Source organism: Pleuronectes platessa, chromosome 1 (assembly GCF_947347685.1).
Source record: "Pleuronectes platessa chromosome 1, fPlePla1.1, whole genome shotgun sequence".
Taxonomy (NCBI): domain Eukaryota; kingdom Metazoa; phylum Chordata; class Actinopteri; order Pleuronectiformes; family Pleuronectidae; genus Pleuronectes; species Pleuronectes platessa.
In genome coordinates this window covers 30,272,493-30,296,375 of record NC_070626.1, presented here as the reverse complement: position 1 = coordinate 30,296,375, position 23,883 = coordinate 30,272,493, and the positions used below count along the sequence as shown (strand labels likewise).

The 23,883-nt window shown below is 41.8% G+C and overlaps 1 protein-coding gene across 1 annotated transcript in view; it reads left to right on the top strand.

Annotated features, from left to right (window-relative positions):
• The window catches only part of LOC128442545 (protein NLRC5), a 145,106-nt gene that overhangs the window by 25,070 nt on the left and 96,153 nt on the right, over positions 1-23,883 (top strand). The window contains exons 12-18 of the mRNA XM_053425049.1: positions 4,272-4,445; positions 5,278-5,454; positions 5,839-6,012; positions 6,851-7,027; positions 19,897-20,070; positions 20,445-20,618; positions 23,016-23,192. Of these exons, the coding sequence (XP_053281024.1) occupies positions 4,272-4,445; positions 5,278-5,454; positions 5,839-6,012; positions 6,851-7,027; positions 19,897-20,070; positions 20,445-20,618; positions 23,016-23,192 (1,227 nt within the window). The remainder of the gene's footprint in view (positions 1-4,271; positions 4,446-5,277; positions 5,455-5,838; positions 6,013-6,850; positions 7,028-19,896; positions 20,071-20,444; positions 20,619-23,015; positions 23,193-23,883) is intronic.

Sequence of the window (23,883 nt, the reverse complement as noted above, 5' to 3'; positions counted from 1 at the left end):
AGGACAGAAACATGTTGAATGACCTTGACCTTTGATCCTTGACCACGTGAATCTAATGAGTTCCTCCGTCAGTCTAAATGAACGCTTGAACCAAATCTGAAAGGATTCTCTTGAGGAGTTTTTTACATGTTCATGAGACAAAAGGGGATTTACCAGGGTGAGGGTCACATGATCACGTTTTGTATGAATATTGTGTTGTCTGATTTTATTCTAACCAGAATCAGAATCAGAATCAGAAAGTATTTATTGCCAAGTAGGTTTACACCTACCAGGAATTTGCTCTGGTAATTGGTGCATACAATGAACATAGAAACATAAAAACACAATAAATACAACACACATGAGAAAAGCAATAAATAAAAACAGTATATTTGCTCACTATTTACTTCTTATTTACTCACTTTATCTAAATAAAAATATATAAAAGATAAAAGATATAAAAAGTGAAATGCAAAATGCAAAACAGTGAACAGTGTCAAATTGCAATATGCAATGTAATGCAATATATCTAAAAAAAAAATAAAAAATCTGAATTTCCCTCGGGATTAATAAAGTATCCATCTATCTATCTATCTATCTAATATAATATAATGTGTTAATTGAACACATCCTTGAGGTGTGGGGCGGAATAAAAGTCAGAGACAGGTGGGGGGTCCAGGGCCTTGTTGATAGATATTTTCTTTAATTACAGACTCGGTGGTTGTGACCTCTCAGAGACTCACTGTGAAGTTGTTGCCTCAGCTCTGAAGTCAGACCCCTCACATCTGAAAGAACTGGATCTGACTAACAACAACCTGAAGGATCCAGGAGTGAAGCTGCTGTGTTCTGGACTGGAGAGTCCAAACTGTCGACTGGAGACTCTGAGGTCCTTAAATCCTTCTTCACTTTTCCAACTTTCTTTCTTACGCCGGGTTCACACCGGACGCGGAAGTGCCGGGCAGCGCTAATAATATCACCTGCTGATCCAGTAGAATAAAAGCATATACTTAATTGTTGCTCCAACATTAAGCAACAGCGTCCCAACATTTGTCTTTTTTAGTGTTGTCTTTATACAACATGTTCCGAGGATCATACAACTCACTGTACTTCTCTACTTCAATTATTAATTTAATGTCATCCATGTTGAAGAACTTCTCCGCTGTTTGCTCCATTAAATGTCGGGTGTCGAGGGTATATAACGTATTCTCCACTCCCCCCCCCCCCCCTCTCTTTCTTTTTATCTTTATCACTGCTTGTGTGGCTGTAGTGGATGGGCAGAGGGGGACATTTAATAATGTGTTTGGTAAAAGTGGTAAAATTAAAACTCCTGGTAAACAGAAGGTGAATACCTTCTGATGCTTATTTTGATCAATGTCATTTAAAATCATTTTTCAGTCTGTTTCCTGTTGCGATACGCTTGCGTCAAGCGGACAAAATAGACTCGACGCCGAAACGATCACTTCACGGCGCTAGGCAGCCGCGGCGTGTCGCAGCGCTTCAGCGTCCGGTGTGACCAGCACAACGATTTAACATTGGAGTGGATGGGAGCCAGCTGTTTTTTAAGGAATGGCGCTGCGCTTAGGCCACGCTTTGGCGTTGCTTCCGCGTCCAGTGTGAACCCGGCGTTATACGGTCATTATTTAAATAAATTGTCTCAGCTCTGCTCTGCTCATTGTCCCTCAGTCATCTGTCATTCACCCAGCCTGTCAGTCACGTCCACCTCATCAACTCCATTCACCTGCACTCACCTGCTCCTGATCTCTAAGAAAGTGTCAGTAAATAATATGTGAACTGAGGCTGAGCACTCGTCTTCCTCAGGTTTTCAAAATAAGACACATTCTTATTGAAACATGTTTGACAGTTGATGAGTATAGAAACAAACAGGAAGTGACTGTCAGAAGCCATCCCTACTTTAAACAGTGTTTAATTACACAAACCTGCTCAGTGACCAACACACAGGGAAGAAGCAGATGATTGAAACAATGGTCCAACATGTCTGATCTGATATTTATCTTCAGGTCACAGACTGGACTGAGGTCAGCAGCATGTTGAGAGTCTGTGTTGACATGATGACGATCCACAACAACAGGAGGACACATTCTAATATTCATATTTCTTTATCCAGGATGTATCAGTGTAGTCTGTCAGAGATCAGCTGTTCCTCTCTGGCTTCAGCTCTGAGGTCAAACCCCTCTCATCTGAGAGAACTGGATCTGAGTAACAACAACCTGCAGGACTCAGGAGTGAAGGAGCTGTGTGGTTTTCTACAGAGTCCAACCTGTCAACTGGAGACTCTGAGGTCAGTTCACTGACTGACTTTTGTATATCTCATATCTATAATACAGCATTTATACCCAATTGATCTAATTTAATTATAATTTAACATAATTCCTCTTCATACATTACTTGAATCCATTCATTAATTAATTTGTGACATTTTAAATGTTCAGCTACTTGTTAAAACACTTTTGAGTTTAGTTCTGGATTTCCTAAACTGATCTGCAGGACAGAGACCGGGTCCAAATAATCTATTTTTACTGAATCAGGACTCGTTTTTAGTCCAACATGTCTGATTTCATATTTATCTTCCATGTTATGAGTCTGTGCTGACATGAATATTTTTTTTGTTATTTTTACACATGAACTCAGTTTAATTAACATTTAAGTTTTATCCTTTATTTAGGTTGGGGGACTGCAGTCTGTCAGAGATCAGCTGTTCTTCTCTGGCCTCAGCTCTGAGGTCAAACCCCTCTCATCTGAGAGAACTGGATCTTAGACTAAACGACCTGCAGGACTCAGGAGTGAAGGAGCTGTGTGGTTTTCTACAGAGTTCAACTTGTCGACTAGAGATTCTGAGGTTAGACAATCATGTTTTATTGTTCAAGGTTCAGTGTGTAGAATTTAGTGACATCTAGTGGTGAAGCTTCATGGTGCAGCTGAACACCCCTCCACTCACCCCCCCCCCCCCCCCCCCCCCTTCCAGACATGAAAGAGAACCTGTTGAAGCCTCAGTTGTCATAGAAATTCAAAAGGTTTAGTTGGTCCAGTCTGGGCTACTGTAAAAAACATGGCTGGCTATGTAGTGAGGACCCACTCCTGATGGAAATATAATGTAGTTAAATGTCTCATTTAAGGGTGAAGAAAATAACAATTAGTTTCCGACCAGTTCAGAACGCAACAGCTTCTCACTGGTATTAAACGGCAACATCACATCTCCCTGATCCTCGCTTCTCTCCATTGGCTCCCTGTCCCTTTTAGAATTGATTTTAAGATTTTACTGATCACTTTTAAAGCATCTGGCCCAAAACTATATCACAGAATTATTGAGCCAGTATGTTCCTGCAAGCAGCCTTAGATCCTCAGGTGGATCCTGCTGTTCCAAAGTCCAGGTTGAAACTAAACCGTGACCGTGCCTTTACCATCAGGGCCCCTCGGCTTTGGAATGGCCCCCTGAGGAGATAAGCCAGAGTCAATGACTTCTTTTAAATTACCTCTTAAAACCCATTTTTACAGACTTGCTTTAATGTGATGTTGCATTTTTGCTGAGTTTTTACCATTTTCACCTTTTATTTACTTGTGTATTTATCTCTATTGTCATTTTACTGCTTTTATTGGTTCAAGTTTTTAATTACTTTTCTTGCTTTGCTGTCAAAGCACTTTGAAAACTCTGTTTTTAAAAAGTACTATATCGATAAGGTTTATTATTATTATTTATTCAGGTTTTGGGGCTGCAGTCTGTCAGAGATCAGCTGTTCTTCTCTGGCTTCAGCTATGAGGTCAAACCCCTCTCATCTGAGAGAACTGGATCTGAGTAGAAACAACAACCTGCAGGACTCAGGAGTGAAGGAGCTGTTTGGTTTTCTACAGAGTCCAACCTGTCGACTGGAGACTCTGAGGTCAGTTCATTGACTGACTTTTGTATATCTCTTATCTATAATACAGCATTTATACATAATTGATGTAATCTAATTCTGATTTGACATAATTCTGATTTGACATAATTCCTCTTCATACATAACTTCAATCCATTCATTAATTAATCTGTGCCATTTTAAATATTCAGCTACTTGTTAAAACAAATCTGAGTTCAGTTCTGGATTTCCTAAACTGATCTGCAGGACAGAGACGAGGTCCAAATAATCTATTTTTACAGTCTGGACTCATTATTAGTCCAACTTGTGTGATTTCATATTTATCTTCCATGGTACGAGTCTCTGTGACATGAATATTTGTGTGTTATTTTCCTACATGAAATCAGTTTAATTTACAGTTTAGATGTATCCTTTATTCAGGTTGCAGAGCTGCAGACTGTCAGAGATCAGCTGTTCTTCTCTGGCTTCAGCTCTGAGGTCAAACCCCTCTCATCTGAGAGAACTGGATCTGAGTAACAACGACCTGCAGGACTCAGGAGTGAAGGAGCTGTGTGGTTTTTTACAAAGTCCAACCTGTAGACTGGAGACTCTGAAGTCAGGCAACATTTTTTATTGTTAAAGGTTCAGTGTGTAGAATTGAGTGAAATGTAGTGGTAAAGTGTCATGTTGCAGCTGATCACCCCCCTCCCCTTCCAAACAAAGATAACCTGTGGTAGCTTAAGTTATCATAGAAACTCAAAAGGTTTAGTTGGTCCAGTCTGGGCTACTGTAAAAAACATGGCTGGCTATGTAGTGAGGACCCACTCCTGATGGAAATATAATGTAGTTAAATGTCTCATTTAAGGGTGAAGAAAATAACAATTAGTTTCCAACCAGTTCAGAACGCAACAGCTTCTCACTGGTATTAAACGGCAACATCACATCTCCCTGATCCTCGATTCTCTCCATTGGCTCCCTGTCCGTTTTAGAATTGATTTTAAGATTTTACTGATCACTTTTAAAGCATCTGGCCCCAAACTACATCACAGAATTATTGAGCCTGTATGTTCCTGCACGCAGCCTTAGATCCTCAGGTGGATCCTGCAGTTCTAAAGTCCAGGTTGAAAATTAAACCATGACCGTGCCTTTACCATCAGGGCCCCTCTGCTTTGGAACGGCCCCCTGAGGCGATAAGGCAGAGTCAGTGACTTCTTTTAAATCACTTCTTAAAACCCATTTTTATAGACTTGCTTTTATGGGATGTTGTGTTTTTACAGTTTTTAACATTTTCACCTTTTACTTGTTCATTTATCTCTATTGTCATTTTACTGCTTTTATGGGTTCAAGTTTATATTTACTTTTCCTGCTTTGCTGTCAAAGCTCTTTGTGAACTCTGTTTTCAAAACTACGATATAAATAAAGTTTATTATTGTTATTCTTTATCCAGGTTGGATCACTGCATTCTGTCAAAGATCAGCTGTTCTACTCTGGCTTCAGCTCTGAGGTCAAACCCCTCTCATCTGAGAAAACTGGATCTGAGTAGAAACATCAACCTGCAGGACAAAGGAGTGAAGAAGCTGTGTGGTTTTCTACAGAGTCCAACCTGTCGACTGGAGACTCTCAGGCCAGTTCGCTGACTTACTTCAGTCGATCTCATATTGATAATATAGCATTTATACCCAATTGATCTCCTTTAATTATAATTTAACATAATTCCTCTTCATACATTACTTGAATCCATTCATTAATTCATTTGTGACATTTTAAATATTCAGCTACTTGTTTAAACACATCTGAGTTTAGTTCTGGATTTCCTAAACTGATCTGCAGGACAGAGACCGGTTCCAAATAATGTATTTTTTACTGAATCAGGACTCGTTTTTATTCCAACATGTCTGATTTCATATTTCTCTTCCATGGTATGAGTCTGTGCTGACATGAATATTGGTATGTTATTTTCACACATGAAATCAGTTTAATTTAGAATTACGTTTTATTCTTTGTCCAGGTTGGAGGGCTGCAGACTGTCAGAGATCAGCTGTTCTTCTCTGGCTTCAGCTCTGAGGTCAAACTCCTCTCATCTGAGAGAACTGGATCTGAGTTACAACGACCTGCCACACTTAGTAGTGAAGGAGCTGTGTGATTTTCTACAGACTCAAACCTGTCCACTGGAGACTCTGAGGTCAGACATCATGATTTATTGTCAAAGGTTCAGTTTGGTGACATCTAGAGGTGAAGATGAACACCCCTCGTCCCTCCAAACATGAAAGATAACCTGTGATAGCTCCAGATGTCATAGAAACTCAAGAGGTTTACTTTGTCAAATTTTGGGCTACTGTAAAAAACATGGCTGCCTCTGAAGAGAGGACCTGCTCCTGATGTAAATATTAAGTATGTAAATATAATGTAATTAAATATAAATGTCTCATTTTAGGGTAAAGAAAAAAACACATAGTTTCAGACCAGTTCAGGACGCAGCAGCTTCTTACTGGTATTAAACGGCAACATCACATCTCCGTGATCCTCGCTTCTCTCCATTGGCTCCCTGTCCGTTTCAGAATTGATTTTAAGATTTTACTGATCACTTTTAAATCATCTGGCCCCAAACTACATCACAGAATTATTGAGCCTGTATGTTCCTCCAACCAGCCTTAGATCCTCAGGTGGATCCTGCTGTTCCAAAGTCAAGGTTGAAAACTAAACCGTGACCGTGCCTTTACCATCAGGGCCCCTCGGCTTAGGAACGGCCCCCTGAGGAGATAAGGCAGAGTCAATGACTTCTTTTAAATCACTTCTTAAACCCATTTTTATAGACTTGCTTTAATGTGTTGTTGTGTTTTTACTGTGTTTTTATCATTTTCACCTTTTATTTACTTGTTCATTTAGCTCTTTTGTCATTTTACTGCTTTTATGGGTTCAAGTTTATTTACTTTTCTTGCCTTGCTGTCAAAGCACTTTTTGAACTCTGTTTTTAAAAAGTATGTTATCAATGAAGTGTATTATGATTATTATTTATTCAGGTTGGATCACTGCAGACTGTCAGAGATCAGCTGTTCTTATGTGGCTTCAGCTCTGAGGTCAAACCCCTCTCATCTGAAAAAACTGGATCTGAGTTACAACTACAAGCTGCAGGACTCAGGAGTGAAGGAGCTGTGTGGTTTTCTACAGAGTCCAACCTGTCGACTGGAGACTCTGAGGTCAGTTCACTGACTGACTTTTGTAGATCTCTTATCTATAATACAGCATTTATACCCAATTGATCTCATTTAATTCTAATGTAATATAATTCCTCTTCATACATAACATGATTCCATTCATTCAATAATCTGTCACATTTTAAATATTCACCTAAAAAAACATCTGAGTTCAGTTCTGGATTTCCTGAACTGATCTGCAGGACAGAGACCGGCTCCAAATAATATATTAACTGAATCATGACTCGTTTTTAGTCCATCATGTCTGATTTCATATTTATCTTCCATGTTATGAGTCTGTGCTCATATGAATATTTGTCTGTTATTTTCACACATGAGCTCAGTTTAATTTACAGTTAAGTGTTATCCTTTATTCAGGTTGAAGAACTGCTGTCTGTCAGAGATCAGCTGTTCTTCTCTGGCTTCAGCTCTGAGGTCAAACCCCTCTCATCTGAGAGAACTGGATCTGAGTAACAACTACCAGCAGGACTCAGGAGTGAAGGAGCTGGTTGATCTAAAGCAGAGTTTAGGCTATCGACTGGAGACTCTGAGGTGAGTAGATGGTTGGAGTCAGTCCACGTGCTTTCATCATTATTTTACTAAACACAGTCAGTATCACAGATCCAGGGTCTGTGCTACCAAGCAGGATTTGTGGTTATCAGGTTAACTTCAGGTTCAGTTATTTCAGTTCTACGAAGCTCGTTCACTTCTTAACGAGGTAAATCACCATGGTAACTTATGATGAACGGCGAAACTGATCCAGGTTAAGTTGGAGATCAACCCGTATCAAAGCTCCGCCCACTGACCACAGTGACTCTACACTGTTGTGTGGTGCACACTCTCCTTGAAGGGAAGGATAAGGGAAGTTTAAATCAATGTCTGGTTTGTTCAGTGGATCTCTGACTCACCCAGAACATCTCAATGTCTCCAGACTCATCCTGTCACCAAAACACCAGATGACCTCAGTCAGCTTCCTGAAGACAGGTCCATGTGTTTCTATTGAGTAGTGATGTCAGAGGTTTCCACCACAGTGTGTATCCTCAGAGACAGTGTGTGTCCTCAGAGTCAGTGTGTCTCTTCAGAGTCAGTGTGTGTCCTCAGAGGCAGTGTGTGTCCTCAGAGACAGTGTGTGTCCTCAGAGTCAGTCGGTGACCTCAGAGTCAGTGAGACATTGTGTGTCCTCAGAGACAGTGTGTGTCCTCAGAGACAGTGAGACAGTGTGTGTCAAACTAAAGCTCATTATCAAGGACACATCCTGGGATTCAAACGTTTCTCATCTTCTTCTCTTCCACTCTGCTTGTTAGTAAACAACAGATTCAGATCTCGTGCCTCGAGTTATTTATCTCTTATTATATCGTGGTCACATAATATATTTTTACCAAATGCCACCAGGGGGCGCTGTAACTTACACATTGACACAATCACAGATGTTTCACCAGCTGTTCTTCCTGCATTTAGCAGCTGCAACAGAGTTTAATTTCATCTGGATCATGTGTTTGTACTCCTCTGATTTTTATTACAGAACAGTTTGATCCTGGTTGTGAAATATGAGGTCTGCTGTCAGTCAAACTGTCTATGTCTTTGATTGGTCAAACACAGTAAACCCCACCCCTTTTATGTGCACGTGCTCACACAGTGAAACATGTCTTCACCTGTAACGGCAGTAAATCCACCTCTCAGGTGTCCACTCTGCACTTTGACATGCAGAGGACACACACTGAGCTCTTAGCGTGTTTATTCCAACACGTGAACATGAAGCAGAGAGGAAGCTGCTCCACCTCTGAACAGGACTGAAGTCCCTGCTGCTCTTTCTACTGGATGAGCTGCATCACTGACTCACAGCTGATGAAGTGAGTCTCTGTAACACTGATTTCTTCTTCTCTCAACAGGTGGTGATCTTTGTGGTGAGTGTGAAGAGGACAGTGTGTGTGGACAGAGGCTGAGCTGTGTCCTGAGGATCCAGAGGCTGAAGCAGCAGCAGCAGCTTGTGTGTAGAGCGGCTCTGACTGGGCCTTGTTGCTGGGAGGCAGAGTGGAGACAGAGCTCCAGAGGAATCAGAGGAAGTGAGCTGCTCTGAGATCAGCTTTCACAGAGTGTCCAGTCCACCATCCTCCCTGTGTGTTCCTGTGGATGTGACACAGCATCATCAGTGGATCTGCTGCTGCTCTGTCCTTTGACTCAGTGTCTGCAGACACACTCACGCTCCTCCATCTCCTCCACTCTTTTATTCACTAACATATTCTGAACACAAACACACTCAGCCGATTATTTCTGTTCACGACAACATAACCTCAGATCAACACTTTTCTAAATTTGTTTTGAGTGAATTTGCAGCATCTTTTTCGACCTCTTCCCTCCGTTCACGATCTTTACCACTTGTCCTCTTGGGGGCAGCAGGGGGAGCTGGAGCCGATCCCAGCTGACATTGGATGGGAGTTGTGGTGCACCTCGGACTGGTCACCAGTCACACTCACATTAACACCTATGCTCGATGTAGTGTCCCCAATTTACCCAACCCCTAATCTGCATGTTTATGAGATGAAGCTGGAGCACATGGAGAAAACATGGGGAGAACCTGCAGACTCCACACAGGAAGACCCCATCTGAACCGGGATTCAAACCAGCAACCTTCTGGCTGTGAGGCAACAGTGCCAACCACCGCGCAGACCCAAAGCATTGCCCCCCTTGCTGCCAATTGTGTTTACTCACATGAAGAATGTGTTTATTGAAATGACACAAAACCAACAGAATATATAAACCCTCTGTCAAGAGTCACATACAGTGTATTTAACTTTGCCTTTATTATTTTACACCTTTGTCCCTCAGTATATATCCATGTATGTATAACCACGTTTGTCTGTATTTGTTTGTTTATAATCATAAAGATCCTGGATTCATGTCACAAATTGAGTTTTGTCTTTGACACAAAAGATCAAAACTCTGGACTTAAAAATGGGAAGTTTTCATTTCTGCATCAGGTGCAGAGCGGTGGTGGCTTTTCTACTTTTTGACCAACAGGTGGCGCTGCAGTATAACAGCAGCACATCCCGGTCAAAGCCTTTATATTCAGTCTATGAGTCAAACACATGGATCATTTCCTCTGTGACAAACCAGATGTAACGAGAAGAAAAACATCTCAGAGAGAAAAGTTCTGTTGTGTCTACTTCTCCGTCTCTGCTTTAATGCTCAATAAAAACATCCTTCCACCGACTTCACTGGAATAATGACTCTGGTTTTCTTTCATCTTGCAAACAAACAGGTGTAAACATCACCTCCTTGCTGCAGGTACATGAACAACATCACCAGTTTGACATAATAGAAACAACCACAAGAAAAATGAATGTTATATTTACAGTATGAAGAAGAGTCGAAGAGCAGAGCATCTTTAAGTTTCTGAGGAAACTTTCATAAATATTTTACCATATTTAATAGAAAACTGACCCGAGGACATTTTATACAAACGTAGATGAAGATTCTTGTTGTATGTTCTCGACCACCAACTCAGAACAACCACAAGGGGGAGACTGTTGCAGCCTCTGGGAACAGCAGCATGCTGGGAAATAATGGATGATGGGAGGTTCACAGCAGAGACAAGGGACAGAGAGTGTCTGAGAGATGATGGCCTGAAGACAGTGGACATTTGGGGTCTGTTGTGTTGAACAGTTTGTGTTATTCTGTGGAGACACTTGTCTCAAAATGATGATCTCACTGAGTTTATTTTCAAGCCCGTCTCAGTTCTTGGTTACTTCAGGATAAGAAATGTTTGACAGAGTCAGTTCCTGACAGGCTCAAGTTCTCACTGTGTGGAGAGGTCATCATGTGACTTTGTTATGATCCTCAACACACGTGTGTCAGTGTAACATGTGACTGTGACGCCATGTTCATGAACACGCTGCTCTAACATCTGTCCAGCAGATGTTGAAGCTCTGAGGTCCACTTCCTCTTCACCAGAGTGACACCATCATCTCTTCATGGAGCTGTGCACGATCCGTTCAAATTCCACCAAACACATTTATGTGATATACTTTACACTTATGAAGAAAAGTTTGTGCTCGCAATCAAATTCTACATATTATAAATATTATACATCAATCAGTCTTGTTGTAATCAATCGTTTTTCAGCCTGATCACAAACTAAACTCAGGTTCTGTCTGAAACACAGTGAAGGTGCAGCTCAGGTTCTATATTCTTACAGGGTGAAAAAAGAACAAATTCTTTGCCTAAATATGATATAAAACATCTTTAAATAATAAAACACGATAAATAAATCAGTATTTAATTTCAACCATTTTCTGCCATCGTCGCTCTCTGACCTCTCGTTGGTAAAACAAGTGTTTGACGAATAACAAAAATTTATGATTGATTTTACACATTTGTGCTTCTCCGACTGTAACATGTGAAAAATCCCTCTGTAGTCACGTGTTTATTGTATTTTAAAACATGCACAATCTGGCCAAAGTCATGTATTAAAGATTAAAGCAAAGTTCTCGACCTGTTTACCTGGAGTGTGATTGATTCATCCCAGCATCACCATCTTGGGTCTTGTGATGTGATTGCTGCACCGACATGTTTGCATGTCTCTCCTCAGCAGTCTTTGCGTGTCCCCACACTCTGCGGTATCAGGCCTGTCTGCCGGCGTGCACGTCTCAGTCCTGCCCCAACCACGACTTTGACTCCGACCCCGACCAGTGTTCAGGCCTGACCGAGGGCTGCGTGTTTCCTGAGGGGACGCTGCTCCACCGGCCCTACTCCGCCCTCTGCATCTCACCCGAGAAATGCGGTAAGTCTCAAACCGGACGTCACAAAGTTAGATTATGACGACACAAGTTTTTGAAGAAAATCTGAAAATAAATGAGTTATCTTCAGTCTTGATTTGAGTCAGTTTTTAATGTACGAGACCTGTATAATAACCTTTGTTCCTTGAGAGTCTGCGGTGAGGCGGCAAGTTTGAAATGTTCAAACTGAAGAAGTCGGTGTAGAATCAGAAAATCCAAGGTTGAAGATGTGATTTGTGGCTCTTCAGTTTGTAACCTGAGCCTGTGTGACCTGGTCCCTCCTGAGTGTAAGTACGGGGAGAAGCTGGTTTCGTACTACAGGCAGGACTCCTGCTGTCCGCACTACGTCTGTGGTGAGTTTCTCTTTCTCCGACTTTTTATTTAGCCTGAATATAAGATGATATTTCTTTCTGGTAACAACGTCCTAAAAGTATATGATGTGATTTTGTGTTGAAAGCACCAAATGTGTTTTTTGGTGACAGAGAGGAGTTGTGTTTTATTTTGAGTGTTTTCATTCTTTTTATAGTTTATAATTAGTTCAGAGTTACTTTAACCTACAGGAGTTTCTGGAGGCTGGTGTGATGTGTTTTGTCGCCTCAGTGGAAACGTCTTTACTGCAGCATTCTGAGAGAGCAGGACAGACAAGATCCCAAAATGTGCATTTTACATTAGAGCAGGTGATGTTCATTTCTACATCCTGCATCAGAGCAATTAATAAAAGAACATTTCTAATTGGTGCAAGTGTGTTTTAGTGGCTGTGGAGGGAGATCTGGAGGAAAGTGATTGTTTTCTTTCAAACTCAATCTACTTTTGCTTTTATTTCTTCTTTCACTCAATGAAGAGAAATGTTTTCTTTCCCTTGAATCAACAGTTTCTCAGGGAAACTTTTCCAATGAGTATAAAAGATCAAGGATTGAGGATAATCATGGATTTAAACTCACTGCAACTTGACTGGTTTGTGGAGGCTGTGATTCTAATTCACCTTGAGACACTAGAACTGTTTCACTGCAGCGTCTCATTGGTGTCGATCTCCTCATTTAACTCTCAGTGAGAAAGTGAAGAAGAGTGTTTCCCAACACGTGGACCTGTTGGATGAATTAGTTTCTGTTTGTTGCAGGTTCATTCAAAGGGTTGAACTCTCACAGTTCACACACTTTCCAATTTAAATTCAAAGCTAAAATTACCCACAGTTTATTTGTAATTTAATCGAACAGCGACATGAAAATAACACTTTTCATTTAAAGTAATGTGTCCACTCCTATGGGCGACTTCCAGCCGTGTGACCTTCTGCACTGACGCTTTGTGTCCTGCAGGTGAACATCGTGTCATGTGACAGGAAGTGTCCGTGGAGCAAACTTCTTTCTGTGCTTGCTCAGATCAAACACTGGATATTTTAAAGTTAAAGATGATTTGTAGTATATAAATGTACATTTGCATTTTAAATAAATATTTTCTTTTGAAAAACTAAAACAGGTTTCCGTCTGTTGATCCTGGATCAGTAACAGGACATGTTCACAGTCAGGACTCAGTGTTAAAGTGAAGATCTGGATCAATGATCATTATTAACTAAATACCATCCCATTAAAAAAAGATCTGTGAACATGAACCAGTTCATTTTCATGTGTATGAACTGGACTTTGAACTGGTTGTTTTCAAGACTGAACTGGTTCAACAGGGAGGAGGAGCATGAGATCGGTGAAGTGTCAGACTCCATTTTCACCTGGATGAGCAGAAGGAAGGAAAGTGAGCAGGTGAGTGTGAACACAATTTTCTGAAAGTTTTACTGTCTCACTCTCACACCTGATGTTAACATCCGTCTGCTGATCACACCACTCTAAGTTTGTCAGTTCACACCTGGTGACAGACGTAGTTTCATGTGATCGGATCCCAGAGACAGATGTGAACAGCAGCTTTGGAACAAAGAGACTTCAAAGGACTAATTAACAGAGTAAACTCACAGTTTCACGTTTTATCACATCTGTTCATCAAGTGTTTAATAACAGAACGTGTTTTCAGAATCATACGTTACAGTCACCTTAGCTGGTGTGTGTGTGTGTGTGTGTGTGTGTGTGTGTGTGTGTGTGTGTGTGTGTGTGTGTGTGTGTGTGTGTGTGTGTGTGTGTGTGTGTGTGTGTGTGTGTGTGTGTGTGTGCGTGTGTGTGCGCGTCTTTGTAAGAGAGTGAGTGTGTGTGTGTGTGTGTGTGTGCGTGTGAGTGTGTGTGTGTGTCCTTCCTTTGTATTTTGGGGTGTGTTTCTTGAGCAGACTGGTTTGTCCTGATCCTTTGAGCTCACAGTGTTTTTCCTCTCAGACTGAAGATGAGTGGTTTTGAGGAGGAAGAGGAGGACAGAGTAGAGTCTCCAGTGTTCAGCTGTTTATCTCTGAAGAGTAACTCGTCCATGGAACCTCCTATACTCTTCAGTAATGAACCTGGACCCTCAACTAGAAAGTAAGAGACCTGCTACAAACATGTGAAGCTCCAAACTGAATCCTCTGAGAATGAACCAGTGAATGATGTGTTCTGAATAAAAACATGTTTGTGTTTGCAGAGGTCAGGACCAGAGACTGAGAGCAGAGTCTCCAGGGTCCAGCTGTGTGTCTCTGAAGAGTGACTGGTCCATGGAACCTCCTATATTCTTCAGTAATGAACCTGGACCCTCACACACAGAGTAAGAGACTGTTTCTACTGTGACCTGCTCTGAAGAGGATTTAGCTTCCTCTAGTGTGGCCCCTGCATTAGGACACAGCTTCATTCATTAGGGCCCGAGCACCTAATGGTGAGAGGCCCTATTGAAACTGTAAGGATTTTTCCTATTATTAATATTTCCCTTTGTGGGGCTTTTTCAAGATCTAGACATGCTCAAAAAGTTATGATACTTCGCAGGAAATTCAAGGTCTACGGATATTTTAATATTCTGGAGTGATTTTAATTGGGGGTGGCAAAATGGCTCAACAGCGCCCCCTGGAACGTGCCCCTAGGTTTCACCTTAACTGATCCTCACCAATATCGGAACACAGGTGTATCGTGACCAGTCATCAAAAAAAAGTCTCAAACAGGAAGCCCGCCATTTTCTATTTAGTGGCAATTTTGGCCATATTCCCCATTTTTACTCTGACGTCCAAGCGCTTTCATCAGATCAACTTCAAATTGAGATAAGTGTCATCACAACAAGATTGAGATAAAAACTGATTTAGAGATAGATTTTTCATCACACCGTGTGACCGTGGCGTGGAGTCAAAGTTTGATTAAACGCCATCAAAACACGAGCTTCTGTATCTCGGACATAAATGATCCAATCGAGTCCAAACTAGACATGTAAGACAAGAGTCCCAGCCTGATGACATCTACACAGAAATCATGACTTGAAATCACAACGCCCCCTGGTGGCTACAGGAAGTGACATGTTTTATACTTTGATGAACTGCTCCTGGCTGCTTTACGATATACAGCTCAAATGAGCTCAGTCAAGTCATTGGATCAAGGTCAGAATTGTGACATTTCCTCAAACCAGTTAAACATTGATGTGCGGCGAAGGATCACCCATCCTCAGCCTACTTCAGTTAAATTGTTGTTTTCAATAAATTGCCTGCTCACAACTTTTGGGCTCTTGTTCCCATTTCTTCTTTTTGCATTTTGAAACTCTACTTAGAACCTTCCTAAGATTCAACAGTGCAAAATGCTAATTCATGACATTTTTTAACTGGTCTTAAGATTTTGATCAGGAGTGTATATGTCTTGAACAGATCTATATGTCTGTGCGTAATAATAGTGATGGTGCCACCTACTGGCAACAGGAAGTAAGCTTTGTTTTACAACTATAATTCGATTTACATAACATTTTCACAGTGTGATGTGCTATTGATAGCGTGGACCGTAATGAGCTATTAGCCGGCAAGCATTGACACCGTGTGACGGACACAGGAAGTGAAGCGTTTATCCTCGCCGCAGTGCGCAAAATGTATGCAACGTGGAGATGTGCGCTTGGTCATATATCGCTCTCTCCACATACTGCTACAGGCTTCAACGTGCGGGTGCTTGGGTTCGCAAGTGCTACAACGTAGCCCTAGATTTTTATTTGGATTTGCACCAAATTCCACACACTCATACACATCAGTCCACTGAACATGTCTGTGAAAGAGGACCCCTACCCCCATCTTCTTCACAGACCACAACCTTCCACCAAATTTACTGGTAATCTGTTCAGTGTTTTTTTTTTACAATCCCACTAACGTACAAACCAACCAACACACAAACACACTGGGTGATATCAAAACCTTGAAAGAAGTAATGACAACCTGTGACTGTGACATGTGAGTTATCAGGAAATGTGTTCACAGGGAGAGGAAGAGGAGTCATGTTTCTGAGGAGGAGCAGTCGTCCTGCTGTGCTTCGTGTCAGGACGTCCTGAAGGATCCAGTCTCCACCAGCTGTGGACACTGGTTCTGCAGACAGTGCATCACCTCACACTGGGACCAGTCTGGTTCTTCAGGACCCTCCTCCTGTCCCCAGTGTGGACAAAGATCCAGAACAGGAGCTGGAGGTCAGACAGCCGGTCAGAGCAGCACTGTACATGTGTCTGCTGATGTCTTCACTTCTGACAACAGCACATGTGGTTTTATTTTGTTCCTTCATACAGCATCAACATTTAACATCGTTAGAAAAGCACAAAGATTAAAGTTTTTATTTTCTGTAGTTTTTCTGTATCTGATGAAAACAATCAGCAGATCCTCAGATTCTCTGTCTCTCACATTGTTTCTTGTCTTTCAGCAGATCGTGGTCTGCAGGAGGTTCTAGATGAACATAAGCTCAGTCTGAGGAGGAGATGTGAACATGTGACTGAAGGAACTGATGAAACAGGAAGTAGAACCCTCCTCAACAGGATCTACACTGAGCTCTACATCACAGAGGGACAGAGTGAAGAGGTTAATACTCAACATGAGGTGAGGCAGCTTCAGAGGGCTTCCAAGATGAAGATCCTCCAGGACACATCCATCAAGGTCCACGACATCTTTAAAGCCTCCACTGACCAGCAGAGCAGCATCAGAGTCGTCCTGACCAACGGCGTCGCTGGCGTTGGAAAAACCTTCTCGGTGCAGAAGTTCACTCTGGACTGGGCAGAGGGTTTAGAAAACCAGGATGTGGGTCTGCTGACTGTGCTTTCGTTCAGGGAGCTGAACCTGGTGAAGGACCAGCAGCACAGTCTTCTCACGCTGCTCCATGTTTTCCATCCAGCGTTACAGAAGCTCACTGCAGAGACGCTCGCTGTCTGTAAACCTTTGTTCATCTTGGACGGCCTGGATGAAAGCAGACCTTCTCTGGACTTCAACCACAGGGAGCTTGTGTCTGAGGTCACACAGAGGTCATCAGTCAACGTGCTGCTGACAAATCTCATCCGGGGGAATCTGCTTCCCTCGGCTCTCGTCTGGATAACCTCCAGACCTGCGGCGGCCAATCAGATCCCTCCTGCATGTGTTGACAGGGTCACAGAAGTACGAGGCTTCACTGACGCCCAGAAGGACGAGTACTTCAGGAGGAGATTCAGTGATGAAGAGCTGTGCAGCAGAATCATCTCACACATCAAGACCTCCAGGAGCCTCCACATCATGTGTCAAATTCCAGTCTTCTGCTGGATCAGTGCTACAGCTCTGGAGCTGTTGACCACAGACCAGTGGGGAGAGCTGCCAAAGACCCTGACTGACCTGTACTCACACTTCCTGCTGGTTCAGACAAAGAGGAAGAACAACAAGTACGGTGAGGGACATGAGACGACTCAACAGCAGCTGATGGAGGCTGACAGGAACGTTCTCCTGAAGCTGGGGAGGCTGGCACTTAAACATCTGGAGGAAGGAAACATCATGTTCTACCAAGAAGACCTGGAGCGGTGTGGTCTTAATGTCACACAGGCCTCAGTGTACTCAGGAGTTTGTACTGAGATCTTCATAAGAGAGTGTGTGATCTTCCAGAAATCAGTCTACTGCTTTGTTCATCTGAGCGTTCAGGAGTTTCTGGCTGCAGTCTACATGTTCCACTGTTACACCAAGAGGAACACAGAAGAACTCAACAACTTCTTGGGAACATATGGGGACACAGACTGTAACTTCTCCCTGGATGACCTCCTGAAGAGAACCATGAAGAAATCGCTCACCAGTACAAATGGTCATCTGGACCTTTTTGTTTGCTTCCTTCACGGCCTCAGTCTGGAGTCCAACCAGAGAGTCTTAGGAGGCCTGCTGGGTCGGACAGAGAACAATCAAAAGATCATCCAGAGAGTCATCAACAACCTGAAGAAGATGCAGAGTGAATACATTTCTCCTGACCGAAGCATCAACATCTTCCACTGTCTGATTGAGATGAACGACCACTCAGTTCATCAGCAGATGAAACAGTTCCTGACGTCAGAGAACAGATCGAATGAGAAACTCTCTGTCTTCGACTGCTCAGCTCTGGCCTACATGCTGCAGATGTCAGACGAGGTTCTGGATGAGTTGGACATGGAGAAGTTCAACACATCAGACCAGGGTCGATGGAGACTGATCCCAGCTGTGAGGAACTGCCGGGAGGCTCGGTGAGTCCAGACATTATCAATAACATCAGTGGAGATTAGTCGTTCTTCAAATACACTCATTGTTAAATGGTTCTCATTGTTTGGGGCAGCATGGTGTTGCAGTGGTCAACACTGTTAGTGCAGCCTTTCTGTGAGGAGGAGGTTCTCCCGGTGTCTGCAGGGTTTTCTCTGGGTTCTCCAGCCTCCTCCACAAACCCAAAGACATGTAGATCGGAGTTAGGTTGATTGGAGACTGAGATTCAATGTCAGCTGAGATCGGCTCCAAGCCACTGAGACCACAAAAGGATCAGTTGCTACTGGCTGGGGGGGGTTTAGGGGGAGGGGGAGTGTGTGTGTGTGTGTGTTCATATATTTCATATAAGAGCAACTAAATCAGATGTGGAGAGTGAAATACAAGTGATCACTGTGCTGGAGTTTGCCGTATATTTATTGATTTTATATGTACGTATAAGGGCTGTCAAAATGAATGCGTTATTTTGATTAATTTGTGGAATTAATGTGTTAATTATTTTAACGCATTAACACATGTGCAGAATGAGCTGCTCACAAAATGTGAAGAAATCCCCTAAAGACAGACTTGAGACATCATGTTCTAGAGGCCAGAAACATGTTATGTGACCTTGACCTTTGACCTTTGACCACCTGAATCAAATGAGTCTGTCAGTCTAAACTAACGCTTGTACCAAATCTGAAAGGATTCTCTTGAGGAGTTTTTAACATGGCAAAACGGGGATTAACCAGGGTTAGGGTCACATGATTACTTTTTGTATGAATGTTGTGTTTTCTTATTTTATTCTAACAGATATTTTCTTTAATAACAGACTCGGTGGTTGTGGACTCTCAGAGACTCACTGTGAAGTCGTTGCTTCAGCTCTGAAGTCAGACCCCTCACATCTGAGAGAACTGGATCTGAGTGGAAACTACCTGCAGGATTCAGGAGTGAAACTGTTGTGTTCTGGACTGGAGAGTCCAAACTGTCGACTGGAGACTCTGAGGTCCTTAAATCCTTCTTCACTTTTCCAACTCGCTTTCTTATTATGTCATTATTTATTTAAATTGTCTCAGTTCTGCTCTGCTCACTGTCCCTCAGTCATCTGTCACTCACCCAGCCTGTCAGTCATGTCAACATCATCATCTCCATTCACCTGCACTCACCTGCTCCTGATCACTAAGAAAGTGTCAGTAAATAACATGTGGACTGAGGCCGAGCACTCGTCCTCCTCAGATTTTCAAATTAAGACACATTCTTATTGAAACACGTTGTACAGTTGATAAGTATAGAACAAACAGGAAGTGTCTGTCAGGAGCCGTCCCTACTTTAAACAGTGTTTAATTACACAAACCTGCTCAGTGACCAACACACAGAGAAGAAACTGATGAATGAAAAACAATGGTCCAACATGTCTGATCTGATATTTATCTTCAGGTCACAGACTGGACTGAGGTCAGCAGCATGTTGAGAGTCTGTGTTGACATGATGACGATCCACAAAAACAGGAGGACACATTCAAATATTCTTATTTCTTTATCCAGGTTGAAGAACTGCAGTCTGTCAAAGATCAGCTGTTCTTCTCTGGCTTCAGCTCTGAGGTCAAACCCCTCTCATCTGAGAGAACTGGATCTGACTAACAACAGGTTGCAGGACTCAGGAGGGAAGGAGCTGTCTGGTTTTCTACAGAGTCCAACCTGTCGACTGGAGACTCTGAGGTCAGCTCAGTGACTGACTTTTGTAGATCTCATATCTATTTTACAGCATTTATAACCAATTGATATCATTTAATTATAATTTAACATAATTCATATATAACTTGAATCCATTCATTAATTAATCTGTGACATTTTAAATATTCAGCTACTTGTTAAAACACTGAGTTTAGTTCTTGATTTCCTAAACTGATCTGCAGGACAGAGACCGGCTCCAAATAATATATTTTTACTGAATCAGGACTCGTTTTTAGTCCAACATGTCTGATTTCATATTAATCTTCCATGTTATGAGTCGGTGCTGACATTAATATTTATCTGTTATTTTCAAACATGAACTCAGTTTCATTTACAGTTAAGTTTGATCCTTTATCCAGGTTGATATACTGCAGACTGACACAGATCAGCTGTTCTTCTCTGGCTTCAGCTCTGAGGTCAAACCCCTCTCATCTGAGAGAACTGGATCTGACTAACAACAACCTGCAGGACTCAGGAGTGAAGGAGCTGTGTGGTTTTCTACAGAGTCCAACCTGTCAACTTGAGGCTCTAAGGTCAGACATCGTGTTTTATAGTTAAGGTTTCAGTGTGTAGAATATAGTGACATCTTTTGGTGAATTGTCATGTTGCAGCTGAAAAAATCATATCATTTAAATTGTTTTCATATCAGTTGATATCACTATATCATTTAAATATCTTTTTTGTGTTTATGTACAGTGTTTATCTTATGTGCAAACGTTAAAAACTCATTTTTATTTGCTCGTACAATCATGCTGTGCCACTGCACTTTACTTATAAGGTTATACAAGCCACTACGGAGAAAATGAATTGATAATAATATTAATTCTTTAATTAACATAATGTTATACGAGGCACATTAAGCCACTGGTCAACAAGTGACTCTGCTCCTCTGATGTTTTCTAATCGCTCACACTTAGAACAGATCTTTATAAAAAACTGCTGAATTCATATTTATGAAAAATGAAGTTCAAACACTGTGTTACGTCGTAATCTGCAGGAGGAACTTCTGTCTGCGGGAGAGTGTGTGAATGTGTGTGTCTGTCTCCTCGTCTCTGTCCGTCTTCAAACACAAACTGATAATCACATTTATTTAGTTATTAATCGATGATGTCATGACTTCAGATGGTTCTGTCACTTTAACCCTGATGTCCTGAATGTGTGCGTCACGTCACGTGTTGTGTCGCAGGTATAAACATGTGTCTAATAAACTCTAGAGAATCAAATCAACACAAAGTGAACGTCAGTCCTGTACATGTCCAGATGACGATCAGTGCTAATGTCTATTGTTAAATTGTAAAGTGAGCGCAGGTCAGGGGTGAGGAGGAAGCTCCCACAGAGAATCTGACACAGGACGACCAAACCTTTAATGAGCATTTGTCCTGGTCCTGACGTAGCGGTGTTATAATTATTCAGAGGTGGAAACCCACTGAATCTATGAATGAAGCTGAACACATGATCATGTTGTGTCACTGCATCAATGAAGAGTCGTCCTCCTCACTGCAGAAGCCCAAACATTAACACATATGCTGCTGCAGCTGCTCCTTCGCTCTGTGCTGTGTGCGTCAACCTAACCTGATGTGGGTATGACTCTATTCTACCCACATGATTGGTTTCTGTTGTCTGTCAAAACGTGAACGGAATGAATTCTATTGAGGTGTCTTAAATTTCTACCGAGGTACAGTTACCTCGTGATAATTATCGATATCATTTTATCGCCCAACTCTACACTGAAGCTTTAAGGTCAAAGTGCAGAACATGTGTTCCTAACAGTGAAGACTGATACTGAGCTGAGAGATGTTTGTAGAGTAAGCGCTGAGGACCAAGTCAGGCTCAATATGACTAAAGTTTTACTGACAGATAAACAATCCAATGCTGGATTAAGTGTACATGTAATGTTTCTGTGGAAGCTAACCAGGACTTGTCCTGGCAGTCCTGTGGACTGACCATATGACAGCATGCTGTGTTGGTGTCCTGGGCTCATTTAAAACATGAAACCCTTCCTCTGGTTTCAGGACTTACACGGGGTCGTCCATGCCTTTATCTTTTAACATCTAGGTCTCTGTCCCGACCTGTACACACATGTTCCTCAGGCTCCCTGCACCACTTTCAACTGGTCAACCTGCTGCTCAGGTCATCACCACTTTTAGAAAACATGATCATAGAACTGATCGGCCTTTCACACATCAACTAAGGAACTGGTCAGAAAAGTGTGTCAGACATTTTCCGGAGCTGAAGCAGCAGCATAAGATTGTCCAGGTCCGACTCAGTCTAATTTACAGTTTAGTTTTATCCTTTAAACGTTATACTAGTCTTCTCAAGACTGGACGACTGTAACATCCTGCTCTCTGGAATAAGCCAAAAGTCACTCTCCTGCCTCCAACCAGCTCAGAATACAGCAGCTTCTCACTGGTATTAAACTGCAACATCACATATCCCTGTTCCTCGCTTCTCTCTATTGGCTCCCTGTCCCTTTAAGAAATTATTTTAAGATTTTACTGATCACTTTTAAAGCATCTTGCCCTAAACTAAATCACAGAATTATTGAGCTTGTATGGTCCTGCACGAAGCCTTAGATGCTAAGGTGGATCCTGCTGTTCCAAAGTCCAAGTTGATAACTAAACCGTGACCGTGCTTTTACCATCAAGGCCCCTCGGCTTTGAAACGCCCCCCTGAGGAGATAAGGCAGAGTCAGTGACTTCTTTCAAATCACTTCTTAAAACCCTTTTTTTTTTACTTGCTTTTATGTGATGTTGTGTTTCTACTGTTTTCATCATTTTCACCTTTTATTTACTTGTTAATTTATCTATATAGTCACTTTACTGCTTTTATGGGTTCAACTCTTTATTTACTTTTCTTGCTTTGCTGTCAAAGCACAGTTTAAAGAAAAAGTACTACAACAATAAATTTTACTATTGTTATTATTTATCCAGGTTGGACAGCTGCAGACTGTCTGTGATCAGCTGTTCTTCTCTTGCTTCAGCTCTGAGTTCAAACCCCTCTCATCTGAGAGAACTGGATCTGAGTAGAAACAACAAGCTGCAGGACTCAGGATCGAAGGAGCTCTGTGGTTTTCTACAGAGTCCAACATGTCGAGTGGAGACTCTGAGGTCAGTTCACTGACTGACTTTTGTAGATCTCATATCTATAATACAGCACTTATACCCAATTGATCTCATTTTATTCTAATTAAACATAATTCCTCTTAAACAAAATGTAAATCCCTTCATTAATTAATCTGTGACATTTTAAATATTCAGCTACTTGTTAAAACACTGATGTAGCAGCCGATTGTCAAACAGATAAACGTATCAAATCAAACTTCGAATTATACTAATCAAAGGGCCACTGTTGCACCATGGGTTGTGGTGTACGCGGATGGGAAAAACATAGTGTCCAAACAGATGTCCAGTTTCTGCGAAAAGCGTGGTTTATTTAAACCAAACAGCGAGCAAACAAAGAACAAAGAAAATTCCTGTGCCTCTCCCGCTCCGGTAAAAAACCATTTGCCCACCCAGGTGCATGCTGGTCCCTTACCGACAGCCTACCTATATAACTTCAGGTGCCCCCCTACCGTGCCCAAATGAAACAAAACACAAATAATAAACAAGAAACACCTAAAGTAAACAAATAATAAACTAGAATACTAATAGAAATCTAATCATAACGAAATCAAGCAAATTGACTGAGAATAACCAAAAAACTAAATACTCACTAAACAAAATAATAAACTAAACAGCACTAAGTCCTACAACTAAATAAAAAGCTCCAACATTCCGGCCCCTAATTGTGCACTAAATC